A 14,190-nucleotide genomic window follows, 5' to 3' on the forward strand; every position below is an offset into this window, starting at 1 on the left:
GGTACACGGTGGCTGGGAGGAGCAAAAGAATACTGCGTTATTGTTACCTTAGACGTAACGAACGCGTTCAACTCTGCCAACTGGGCTAAAATACTCGATAGACTGGAGAGCATTGGCATTTCTTATTATCTTCGGAGACTAATACGAAGTTATTTCCATTCGCGAGTGATGTGGTACGAAACGGAGGAGGGCCTACAACGGGCTGAGATAACAGGTGGCGTTCCACAAGGATCCGTACTAGGCCCCTTGCTATGGAACATTATTTATGATGGAGTTCTCCGTACCGAATTGCCTGAGGGATCATCCATAGTGGGTTTTGCAGACGACATTGCGGTAGTAGTGTCTGCGAAACTGCTTGATGTCATATGCGAAAAGGTAGCATCATCAGTCGGCGTGATTAATAGCTGGCCTGAAGGTAGCCGAGCAAAAAACAGAAGCAATACTTATCTCGAGTCGTAAAAAACTAGAGGAGGTAGCGCTAAAAATTGGCGACCACACCATCACGACGAAACCCACAATTAAATACCTGGGAGTTGTGCTAGACAAGCGTCTTACTTTCAGCGCCCACCTGAGCTATGTGAGACAGAAAGCAGCTTCAACGATCACGGGACTATCGCGAATAATGCCTAATACGCGAGGACCGAAACAGCGCAGGCGTTTACTCTTAGCGAGCGTGGTTAAAAGCCAAATACTGTATGCGGCCCCAATTTGGCCAAACGCCGCACAGTGTCCATCATACTTCCGCGGAGTCAACTCAACATACCGTTTATGCGCGCTCCGAGTTTGCAGCGCCTTCAGAACAGTGTCGGACGAAGCATCTTTCGTAATCGGCAGTATGATACCCGTAGATATACTAGCAAGAGAATCGACGGTCCTTGCATCCACGAGGCGTACTCTAACTCAATTAGACCGACATCAAGCCCGGCAAAGCAGCATTACGGAGTGGCAAAACAGGTGGAATAGTACGACTAAAGGTCGTTGGACCTATCACTGCATACCAAACCTGGTATCCTGGCTTAATAGAACGCATGGCGAAGTAGATTTTTATCTGAGCCAGTTCTTGAGTGGTCATGGCTGTTTTAAGGCATACCTGTTTAAATTCAAACATGAGCACGACCCGTACTGCGATTTCTGTCTAAGTGGCGTGGAAGAAGATGTCCACCACGTATTCTTTGAGTGCCCTCGTTTCCATCGGCAGATGAACTAACTTAAACTTGCCGTTGGAGGGGTGTTTACGCCACAGTAAGTAGTCGACTATATGGTGAAAGGAACCAGCGAATGGGCATCAACCACCGATACACTAACTTCGTTTTTGAAGGAACTGAGGGACCTAGAGAGACAGCGGCGTATTAGCCGTGCTTAAGCCAACTCTTAGCATAGCCGCGGACTGGAACTAAACTATGATTCTCACCAACCAAAGCGTAGGCGCGGACTGGAAGCTAGGCCGTCCCAGCCGCTCGAGCAGTGCGGCTTAGAAAGTTGTGCTTTCAGACCGCACCTTGAACATGAAATCTAACAATTAAAGCGCATGCGTGGACTGGAACCTAGGGCGGCAATCTCGAAAATTTTTGAAATCGATAAATACGCGCGGACTGGAACCTAGGGCGTTCCAGCCGCCCAAGTGGCAACCTCGAAAAAATTTTTGCAATCGAAAATAGGCGCGGACTGGAACCTAGGGCGTTCCAGCCGCAAATAAAGTGCAGTTTCGAATTTCGTCCACACGGGGCGTTGGTGCGGATTGGAACCTAGACCGTTCAAACGGCAAAGGCAATATAAATACGTATGCGGGCTTGAAACTCGTCGCATAAGGCATTTTAAGGTTTTTTCTCTTACTGTCTATACAGGCGAAAATAATAAGTTGTATCTAAGAGATAAATGAATAAATAGTTAAAAAAGGGTAATTATCCTTAAACAAGACGTGGCAAAGCCTACTAGGCGTGGCCCAGGACTGAGTACAACCGACTGGAACGAACGTACGAGCCTAGTGCTCAATCGCCTCCCGACGAAATACTTGACGGTGGTACCGGGCGGTTCGGTACTCGGACAGTAGGAGGTTTAGTTCGGGTTAAAGTCCCACACTGACGGGTATAGGCTTTCGATGCTTCCTCTTCGTAAAAAAAAAACATACATATCTATGCACATATGTACATATCTATGCACATACATGCATATGTACATATGTATGTATATAAGCATTTTAGTTGAAAGTACGTTTTGCTCGTCGTTCTCTTCATCGCTCCGCTACATTCCTGTCCTTAGTTTTATTCAGATACCACAAATGTATGTTTTCTTCGAAAATACTCAAGTACTACCAGTAGAGTACTCTACTTGCAAATACCTTTTACTCGCAGTAGCCGCGGAAGGCAAAGTAAAGCTTATACCCGCGGGTTCCACCCCGCGCTTTTATACAAATATGAAAAATATCTTAATGATGTTAGATTTTATTTCTGTGTCCATTTCGTTATAGCTCGTTTTTTTTAAGCGAGTTAAGGTATTTAGGCCGTTTAAAACTAAGAAATTATAAAATCTCGTCTGCGCGCTAGGCATACGAAAGATATCAATCCGACGACGCATGAACGTGTAACCTTCTTATACATACCCAAATTCATACCAAGTTCCAGTATTCTTCCACAAACACTTCCAGGGATATGTGGCAAGAAAAAGTAAATTTGTACTGGAAGTCACACGCCCCTTTTTCTTATAACCTTAATCTTCTTCCATGAATTTAGAATTGATTTTACATACCCCAGTACCAAGTCCCAGTACTCTACCATGAACACCTCTAGAGAAAAGCAGTATAAAACAGTAAATTTGTACGGCAGGAACCATGTCCCCTTTTCGAATAATGGAAATTCTTCTCCATGAGTATGGAATTAATTTTGTATACACATCTCGGTGCCAAGTTCCAGTCCTCTACAATAAACACCTCCAGAGATATGCAGCATAGAAAAGTCAATTGGCATGGGAGTTGCCACACCACCTTTTCCGATAACTCTCATTTTTTTCCATGAGTATGGTATTAGTTTCACATACGTACATACATACCATGATTGAGTACTTTACCCAAACATTTGAAGAGATATGCAATATGAAACTTTCAATCAGTATGGGAGGTGCTCCGCCTATTTTCCAAAAACGTCCATTTTTCTTGTGAGTATGAATATGATTTCACACAGTGTGGGCAAAATGTTAATCTGACTAACGATTAAAATGTTAATCGCGTTTGACGATTAAAGTTAATTATTCGTTATCAACTGTACGATTAATGATTAAATTCTTTTAGTCGTTAATCAGTGTCTGCGATTACGATTAATTAATTTTAATCATTAATCGTCAATCCAATTAAAAATAAAATCTGACTAAGTTGTCTAGTTTGTCCGAATTTGAAACCAAACACCAGTTATAGTAATTATTTTGTATTTTACGCTTATAAAAAGCACGTAATATAAAAAACAATTATAATTATTGTTATTAGTAATACATAAACTGGGAACTTTTACAAACCTAGTTTATAAAACGTTTGTTGGTATAGAGCTTAATAAAAATGCACACCAAATTTCTCAGATTGGGGAGGAAACCCAACTTAGCCACACCGGATTAACTTGCTTTGTGTGCACAGGAAAATTCCAGCATAAATTAATTAATCACCAAACCTACTTGTTCAAATTAAGAGTTAATGATAAAAACTTTATTAATTTTGATGAGCTTCTTTGGCCTAGTTGGTGATTAGTGCAAGTAAGTGGTGTACGAAGTGAATTGCATGGGAGGAGAAAATGTAGACTGCAACAAAATATATATAGGTACAACGAAAAGAACACTGGGAATCCGTTTAGCAGAACACGAAGCGGACATAAGAAAGGAAAAGAAAAACACAGCACTCGCACAACATATGTTAGAACAGTCACACAGCTGATCTTGCAAACGCCAGAATAATTGATGTTGAAAAGAGAGAGAGGAAAAGATACACACTAGAGAGCATATTAGAGAATAGAAAAAGAACGTTGAATACAAAAGAAGACACAGATGATATTGCGGCTACTTATTTATTATGTTTGTGACAAGAAAATCAGTATAACAAGTGTACTAAACGATAATGGTACAATGCTCTAGTTTTTAAGTGTTTATGTTTTAGTGTTTATATGTTTATGTGTTTATATGTTACAAATATACGTATATGAAAGTAAGTGTATATATTTGCTGCGTGATAAATTCAAATATTGAGACTTTATTAACTACATGTTCAATGTAACTTTTGTTCCTAATTGTTTTTGTTTGTATCTTCTTTTGTTTGTTAATTTAAAATAAAGATTGGCCCCTGAGGATGCTAAGGAGTTTAGCGATACGTAGGGCAAAGCAGTGAAGAAAAAACGTTGTCTTTACTTGCACTAATCACCAACTAGGCCAAAGAAGCTCATCAAAATTAATAAAACTTACGACGAAAATTGGCCAGAAAATAAGATATTAGATAAAAACTTTAGTTTTTTAATCGCGGTTACGATTAACTGTTTAACTGTTAACTGCTTAATCAGATTAAAATTAATCATGATTAACTGTAAGCAGATTGAATTCAATCAAATTAACTAATTGATTAAAAAATCTATCGATTAATGCCAACATTGATTTCACATACAGTGCCGAACAGAAGTATTGGCACAGTGAATTTTTCGCAATATATGCAAAGTTATTTATTCTAATTTATCTTCGATAATTTTTTATAAAAATATTGTTCATTCTACACCAGAAAACGTAATAATAAAATCTCTAAACTTTGTGCAAAACTCACGAAAATTCATTAAATTTGCACACTAATTTACAACTTTTTATTCAGATTTAAAAAAAAAAATTCTAAGTATGCAGTTTTATAGACCATTTAAATTTAGTATAACAGAGTGCAAGTTTGAAGTCGCTAGAAAATCGCATTGGTTTTTGGTAATTTACTTATTTTTATTACGTTTTCTGGTGTAGAAAGGACTATATTTTTATAAAAAATTATCGAAAATAAATTAGAATAAAAACCTTTGCATATATGGCGAAAAATTCACTGTGCCAATACTTTTGTTCGTCACTGTACATATCTCAGTACCAAGTTCCAGTTTTCTCCCACAAATACTTCCAAAGACATGTATGTAATATAAAAATTCCAATTTGTATGGAAGGGGACTTGAGTTATCGGAATCACTTTCAGTATAACACCATCTAACGAGTACCAAATTTCGTTCTGATTTGGAGACCGGTTAAGGAAAAAGCCTATTTTTCAATCCAGGTAATAAACCATCTGTGAGCAAAATTTTATTTTTAAACAGGTGGCAATTCTTAAAAAAGTAATCTAGGTCATAAGCTATCTGTGTGCAAACTTTAATGCAAATCAGTTCAGTCATTTCCACGTATTGCTTTAATTAAAATTTTCTAATAGGTCATAAGCTATCTCTGTTCCAAATTTCATGCAAATCCGTTCAGTCGTTTCTGCGTATTAATTTAATTATTTTGTTTAACAGGTGGCAACTCTACCAAAAAATTAGCCTTTTTTCCACTGTAGGTCATAAGCTATCTGCTTGCAAAATTTCATGCAAATCCGTTCAGACGTTTCTGCGTATTAATTTAATTAAACTGTTTTACCAGGTGCCAACTCTTAAGAAAAGTAGCCTATTTTACAATCTACATAGGTAATAAGCTATTTTGTGCAAATTTTCATGCAAATCCGTTCAGTCTTTCCCGCATATTAAATAAATTAAACTTAGCCTATTAACCAATCTGGCCCATAAGCTATCTGCGTATAATTTCATGCAAATCCGTTCAGTAGTTTCCGCATGATGATTTCCCAAACGTCCAAACATACAAACATTCACATTTATAATATTAGTAAGATTATTTTTGTATGAAAGCAAAGCTGATTACTTAACGAACACCATATAAATCCAAATTTCCAAAAAAGGGTATCCAGTTTTGCATGGCATTAAAGTTTAGTATAATACAGTGCAAATATGAAGTACATAGCTAAGGCATTTTTTCTCGTACAAACTATGTGCGCCAATTTTTTATATTGAATACATATATCTGGTCCGTTTAATCAAAGAGACTTCAAAAGGTTTGACTTTGAATAAAAAATAATCAGTTTCTCTTGAAAATGTTTATATTTTTATTAAGTTTCTATTAAAACGGCATCTTTAACCATATCTATGGCTAGTTAAACGTTAAAATATTGTCTGGAATCCCATAAAATATTGCTTAGGGCTTAGGCTACTTTAATTGAACGGCACAGATATGCAAATAAAAAAAATCGTCTCGTTATTTATAAGAAAAAATATCAGGAAAAAGCCGTTTGTTTTTTATCAAAAAAAGTATCAAAAAAATTTCTTTTCGTTGATCATCAAAAAAATATATCTTGTCATTTGAAACAACATCTTGTGTGTTATGAATTTGACAACTAGTGTATGAAACCGTTCAGAAGACGCGTTACGATCACTGATTTTTTTAGCAACGGTTGCGCTCAACTGCTGCGCCTTCTGAACCTACCCATTGTAGTTCTCAAGAAATATCACGAGATATATTTTTCATTATGCACAACTGCTTCTTCATTTACGATACCTTGCGCATTCGTTTAGAATAATACGTAAGTTGGCAAATCGTAAAATTTCTAGCTTTCTTAGAAACAGAGGATACTGGCTTTACAAAGTGTCGAATCCCACACTTTTGTCTAATGACAATATTTTTTACAACAGTTTCTTTGCACTCCTGAAAAGTGCCGATTTTCACATTCGATAGTTTAACATGGTAGCGACGAGATGTACGAGCATTTTTTCTTAAGAGCTGCATACTGATTTAAGAATTTTTTTATAAAAGCAAATTTATTTTCCTTTACAAATAAAAAAGTTTCGGAATATGTACATATGTACATTCGACTGCATCACCAAAAAAAGTTGCGGTTTTTCCGCCGGGATTACTAAATTTATTATATTCTAGGACTCCACCAAAATATTTCGTGTTATTAAATAAGAATAGTCGACATATTAATATTGCATTGGCTTTATTCAACAGGGTATTAATTTTCGCTTGCATTCTTTATGCGTAGCGTGCACTTTATGCCTTTTAGTGTATTCTTATAGCCAAATAATTTGGCATGTGTCAAATTACATATAAGACATTGTTGATTAATGCACGCAAATGAAAGCAGACGCAAAATGTGGAATATGCTTATGTCAACAAAAACGTGGGAATAAAGCATTTGCAATAATTATGCTTATGTAAACCAAAACGTGGGAATAAGGCCTTTACAATAATTTTGATTACGATCCAAAGTTTTTATGCCCTTATTATTTAGCTACGTAAGCATTTAGTTTGTATAAAAACTTAATCATTAATTCAATAAAGATCACTTGAAAGCAATCAAGCAAACAACAGTGTTCGAACTTGGCGTAATCGCTATTATTCTGAACATTCTGGTGATCCCTGTGAAAGGACATTCAGCTTAAACAAGGCCAGTGCAGCAGTTTAAGGAGCCACAAAACTAATCTAAAAGAAGAAAAATGGATCGTTTCGAGGATTTGGCCAGACAACAAAGAGAAACGGGCGGCAATATCGAATCAATTGTCCGAAACTTTAAAAAGGACCCGCAATCCAGGAAGCAGTCAATCAGCTATTACGAAGAGCGATTGAGAAGACTGGACAGCGAGTGGTCGAAGTTTGAAACAACTGACAACAAACTTCGACTGCTTGAAAACCCCCAGCTGGATCACGACTACTTTACAAAGGACTACTATAATAATATAATGGAAATTGTAAATCAGTACAAGGAGATTTTCGAGTCCACAGTGCTCCAATTGGCTCAAACCCCGACGAGAGAATTGCGCTTACAACTAATGAAGGAAGTACGTACCAACGTGATGCTTCAGCTTCAAAAGTCAACACAGAAGCACGGCATGATACTGGAACCAAACAGCAAGCTTCCAACGAGTACACTAAACTAGTCCGCAGACAAGGGGTAATGATGGCCTCGTTGCGACGGTTACTGAACGACAACGTTTCACCACAATGTGTTCCAACAATTAATAAACTGTGGGAAAATATAGAAGACATTCACTTCATGATATATGAGATGTTCGACGACCCAACCGAGCAGGGCTACAAGGTCGAAAACATCATTTCACTTGAGGAAAAGGTATGGAGTACTTTGCAAGCAGCTAATAGTGACTCCCATACTGAGCAATCTTCAAACCAACTTCCGATTAAACTGCAATCCATTTCATTGCCGAAGATAATAATTCCAAAGTTCGATGGCACCTATTTAAAATGGCAAGAGTTTCATGACCTATTCTCGCAACTGGTAATAAATCAACCTCTTTCAAAAGTTCAGAAAATGTGGTACTTGAAAACTCACTTAGTGGGGGAGGCTGGAAATCTAACTAAACATTTCGCATCAACAAGAGAGAATTTTGATGCAGCTTGGTTCATGCTTCTGGAGCGTTACAACAACAAACGCTTGCTGGTGAGCAAGTTAGTACATGAGCTAACTACTACACCTGGAGGCACATCAATGGACAATGTCAAAAAACTGCATGACACAACACAAGAATGTCTATTAGCATTGCAAAATTTGCAGATAGACACATCAACATGGGATCCACTTCTGCTCCCCCTTCTACTAAAGAAACTGGATCAACCGACTCGTTTGCGGTACGAACAATCATTATCAAAGCCACGGGAGGTACAAACACTCAAGGAATTCCTGCACTTTCTGGAGAAACACTTTCAATCCATGGAAGCGATGGGTGTCAAAGACAAATCTACAAGCTCAACTGCAAAGGTGTGCACTTCAGTCACATCCAAAGGTCATAGAAATGACACTTGCAGCATGTGCAAAAAAGGAAAACATCCATTATTTTCTTGCAAGGAATTTTTACAGCAGTCTCCATCGGCACGCTTTCAGTTCATACAAGGGCAGAAATATTGCCACAATTGCCTAAAACCAGGACATGGTTCTAAAAATGGTATATTAAGAAACTGTCTGAAATGCAACAAAAAACACAACACGCTGTTATATTTCGAGGATTCAAAAAGGGATGTGAGCAAAGACATTACATCAGTAGCCACTCCAACACAAGGCAACGAATCGCAAAGTACTACACCATCCAGGACCAAATCAACGCCACCAAAAGAGGAAGCAGCGTCACTTACCACCGCAAAGCACACAAAGTCAAACACGTATGAACTACTCAGCACTGCCATGGTGAAAGTTAGAGGAATCGGAACAGAAGTGCGGTGTCGGGCAATTCTCGATTCAGGCTCACAAGTTAATTTTGTGACTGAACGATTGGTTAAACGTCTTGGCATCTCAACTAAACCATCATCAATCTCTATTAGTGGCATCGGGTCAAGGAGCACTAAGATACAGCATCGAGTCAATGTGGCGCTACAGTCTCGGATCAACAACTTTACAACGCGGCTAGAGGCAGCGGTATTGCCTCAGATTATATCCCCGCAGCCGTCGCAAGAAATCAAGATCGACGAATGGCCAATTCCTGAGAACATCATGTTAGCCGATCCATCATTCAATCGTCCTGAAAAAATTGATATATTGTTGGGGGCGGAATTCTACAACCAACTGATGGCAGCTGGGCAAATCAAACTGTCAGATGACCTACCCATTCTGCAAAATACAGTGCTGGGATGGATCATCGCGGGAAAAGTTGGTGGCAACTACATCTCAAATGCAATATGTGGAATCTGTACCAAAGATGACATCAACTTAGATGCAGCCATTGCTCGATTATGGGAACTTGAGGATCTTGCAACCATAAGAAAACAACATTCCGTAGCAGAAAAACGGTGCAAAGCTCATTTCGCACAACGTACACTCATCAATGAAAATGGGAGATTCATGGTAAGGCTACCATTTCATGAAAATCCGGAGGCCTTAGGGGAATCCTATGGGATGGCGTATAATCGATTCCTGGCCTTAGAACGTCAACTGGCAAAATCGCTCCAGACAAAGAATCAATATGTACAATTTATGGAGGAATATGAGAACTTGGGGCACATGACGCAAGTGGATATTGATTCCATCAGTTAACCTAGGTACTTCATTCCTCACCATTGCATTGTGAGACCCGAAAGCCGCACTACAAAATTACGTGTGGTATTCGACGCATCAGCAAAATCGTCCACTGGCATGTCTTTGAATGACCTCATGTATACCGGACCCACTGTTCAGAGCGAGCTTTTCACCATTTTACTTCGCTTCCGTTTGCCCAGGTTCGTCTTCACCACAGATGTAGAAAAAATGTATCGACAGATGCTCATTCAACCGGACGAAGGCAAATTCTAACTTATCATCTGGCGAAAGGATTCAAGCCTACCAATAAAGCATTATCAGCTAAATACAATCCCATATGGGACAAGATCTGCTCCATATTTAGCCACCAAATGTTTGCAGAAAATTGCAAAAGAAAATGCATTACAATATCCTCTTGGTGCTCAGTTTCTACAGGACAATTTTTATGTAGATGACGGAATCGGTGGGTCAGACAGCTTAACCACGACGATGGAAATCCAACAGCAACTGATACACATCTTAAAACAACGTGGTCTTAACCTAAGAAAATGGTGCGCCAATCACTCACAATTACTGCAAAATGTTAGCAGGGAGGAACAAGAAGTTGACATAGACTTTGACAATGACATCAATCAAACTATTAAAACGTCGGGGTTAACATGGATGCCTAAGATGGATCGATTCTGCGTAAAGGTATGCCTAGGAAGCTGCAGTCTTGCAACTAAACGCTCAGTCAGCGCCGATCTTGCAACGCTATTCGATCCGTTGGGGATACTAGCACCAATTGTAGTCATGGCAAAGATGTTTATTCAAGATCTCTGGCAACTGAAGCTGACATGGGATGAAGCATTACCAGCCGATTTGAATGAGAGATGGACAACATTTCGAAATGATTTGCAAAAATTGGACAACATGCAAGTTTCACGGCACGTGTTTGAAGGCCTTGCCTTCAACAAGAGTAACTCCAGCAAGACCATTCATCAACTCAGGCGTGGACTTCTGCGGGCCATTTTGGGTTCACTTCAAGATAAGGGGAAAGAAACCACAAAAGGCCTATGTAGCGGTATTTTGCTGTTTTGCCACAAAGGCAGTGCATTTGGAATTAGTCAGCGACTTAACGACGGATGCGTTTATTGGTGCCTTAAAACGATTTATAAGCCGAAGAGGACATTGTCAAAATTTATATTGTGACAACGCGACCAATTTTGTAGGCGCGAAAAACCAGCTTTCTGAAATTACTGACGTTGTTTATGGAAATTCATCACGAGAATCAATAGTAAAGCAGTGCAGCGGAAAGGGAATAACATTTCATTTTATACCTCCTAGGACTCCACATTTTGGCGGTTTATGGGAAGCAGCGGTAAAATCAGCTAAGCATCTACTAATAAGAAGCACCTCGACAGCGTCCTTAACGTATGAAGAATTGGACACGGTAATCATCGAGGTGGAAGGAATCTTAAATTCCAGACCAATCAGCCCAATGTCCGATAATCCTAACGATCTAACAGCTTTAACTCCAGGCCACTTCCTCATAGGAGAACCCCTTAATGCCCAAGTTGATCCAACGTCTAGGCCACAGCAAACAAATTTATTAACAAGATGGAAACTTGTTTCTCACCTCAAACGCGAGTTTTGGAATCGGTGGTCTCGCGAATATTTATCGAACCTTCGGCTGCGAAATAAGTGGAAGACACAACACAACAACATCAACGTAGGTGACATGGTGATCATAAAAGAAGACAACACACCGGTACTGCAGTGGCCATCAATGTGTATGAAGGAAACGACGGTGTAGTGAGAGTGGCTGATGTAAAAACTGCTAGTGGCACTTGCAAGAGGCCTATTCATCGGCTTGTATCCTTGCCCAAGAAAACAAATGATGCCACAGAACGACAATCAACAAACAAACTGCTTGAGGAAGACAAAATTCCATCAAGGAGGAATAATCCTTCGTTACACCAAGGACTTGCTACACTTCTGATTACCCTACTCATCTTACCACTGGCTTTAGGAGCTGAACTTCAAAATAAGCGATTTGGATCAATGCTTGGCATTCATTTTGAAGGAATAGGCTCAACAGCCATATCAACCACTGATTGGAACCTAATAATCTACTATGACATGGAAGGATTTTTGGTAGAACTAGCAGCGCTGTCAAATGGCACAAGGGCCCTGCGCCATTTATGTCAAGAAATCACACAAAAAAGCTCATGTCTTTCTCTGGTAGCACATCTTGAGCAGACTGAAAAAAGTTGCAGTTAGATTACGCAATAGTAAAATCTAATCGGCGTAAACGAGGTGCCATTGATGCAGTTGGAAATATCGCTCATTCTTTGTTTGGAGTACTGGACGCAGAATATGCAGAACAAATGTCCAAAATAATCACACACGTTAAGGAAAATAAACTACATCTGCTGCACCTGATCAGAAATCAAACATCCATTGTGGACTCAACCATCAACATTTTGAAGCAGGATCAAAAGCGGTCAAGAGGAAGTTCGACATCATTGATCAACAAGTGAGTCAAATATTCCAGAGGATCAGCAACGACACGTATGAGATCTACCAAGAAAAATTATTTCGAATCTTTTCCTCGTTATCCATCCAACTCACACTTATGGCAGCCAATTTGCAAAGAATGCAATCTGCATTATTAGCCGTTCTAATAGATACTCATCACGGAAAAATAAGTCCTCTTCTGCTGACGCCCAGTCAATTGCAAGACGAAGTAAACAAAATCAAACTTCACTTATCAGCACCATTGGAACTGCCTGTAAACCAAGAAGTTTTACTCCAGCTATACCAACTCATGACGGTTAAGGGAGGACTTACAGAAAAGCATGTTGTATTCAGCATCACATTGCCTCTGGTAGAGCATGATCGATATGACTTATTCAATCTGCTACCAATTCCTACTTGGACTAATGGGACTATGATTGAAATAAGTCCGTGTGCTGCAGTTTTGGCAATAAACACAGCTCTCTGTCAATATTTCCCGCTAAGCATCTCCAAATTTCAATCTTGTGTGGATATTAAAAATGGAAATTACATCTGTTCTAAAATTCAAATTCGTTATAGTCACGGTTCATCTAAATGCGCATGTGAAGTAAATTTATTCAACAATAACACCCAGTCAAGTTGTCAACTGCGAAAAACACCAAACGATGTTGCATGGATATCACTACAGCACAAAAATCAATGGATTTATGCCACGTCAGTTTCATCTCGTGCAACCGCAGTATGTGGAAAAGACATCATTCAGGTGATTCTAAAAGGATCAGGACTGTTATCACTCCAACCAGACTGCATACTCAAACATAATTTTATATCAGTTCAAGCAGATCAGTTGATATCGACGAGTCTTTGCTCGTCCTACACTAGCCTGGGAGAAATTTCCGAAGTAGCTGCAGCAGAACATATAAAGCCTCTTCTTCAATCACGGGATGATGAGAAATACATAACACAAATACAAAACCTCACGTCCTTACAATCATCATTGGCCAATCAACGCATATTAGAACTCCCAAACAAGCTTGAAGCACAAAATGCGCACCACATAACGGTTGGGTACACTGCCTTGGTTACAGTTTTGTGCCTTTTGGTGTTCATGCTAGTCAAAAGAAAATTTAAAACAGCCAAACAGGAAACATTGCACGCATCCACGACTGCGACCACATCCGGTCAAAATGAAAAACCCACACCTGCGCCTCGACATTCTCAAGGACGTTTGGACATTAAACATTTAGGACAGAACCTGCTAAGGAATTCCAGCTGCGCTCACCGGGGGGAGGATGTTATTAAATAAGAAAAGTCGACATATTAATATTGCATTGGCTTTATTCAACAGGGTATTAATTTTCTCTTGCCTTCTTTATGCGTAGCGTGCACTTTATGCCTTTTAGTGTATTCTTATAGCCAAATAATTTGGCATGTGCCAAGTTACATATAAGACATTGTTGATTAATGCACGCAAATGAAAGTAGACGCAAAATGTGGAATATGCTTATGTCAACAAAAACGTGGGAATAAAGCATTTGCATTAATTATGCTTATGTAAACCAAAACGTGGGAATAAAGCCTTTACAATAATTTTGTTTACGATCCAAAGTTTTTATGCCCTTATTATTTAGCTACGTAAGCAT

General features: G+C 39.0%; 1 protein-coding gene across 1 annotated transcript; it reads left to right on the forward strand.

Annotated features, from left to right (window-relative positions):
• The first annotated feature begins 7,984 nt into the window (after window positions 1-7,984).
• On the forward strand, window positions 7,985-10,066 carry LOC118754375. Its single transcript, XM_036489248.1, has one exon. The coding sequence runs from the start codon at window positions 7,985-7,987 to the stop codon at window positions 10,064-10,066; it is 2,082 nt and encodes a 693-aa protein (XP_036345141.1).
• The last annotated feature ends 4,124 nt before the right edge of the window (window positions 10,067-14,190 follow it).

The sequence above is a fragment of the Rhagoletis pomonella genome, unplaced genomic scaffold (genome assembly GCF_013731165.1).
Source record: "Rhagoletis pomonella isolate Grant_MI unplaced genomic scaffold, Rhpom_1.0 Rhpom_scaffold_03799, whole genome shotgun sequence".
NCBI lineage: Eukaryota > Metazoa > Arthropoda > Insecta > Diptera > Tephritidae > Rhagoletis > Rhagoletis pomonella.

Excerpts from the sequence above, each read along its gene's own strand:
- LOC118754375 (XM_036489248.1), top strand. The coding sequence starts at position 7,985 with ATGGCCTCGTTGCGACGGTTACTGAACGACAACGTTTCACCACAATGT.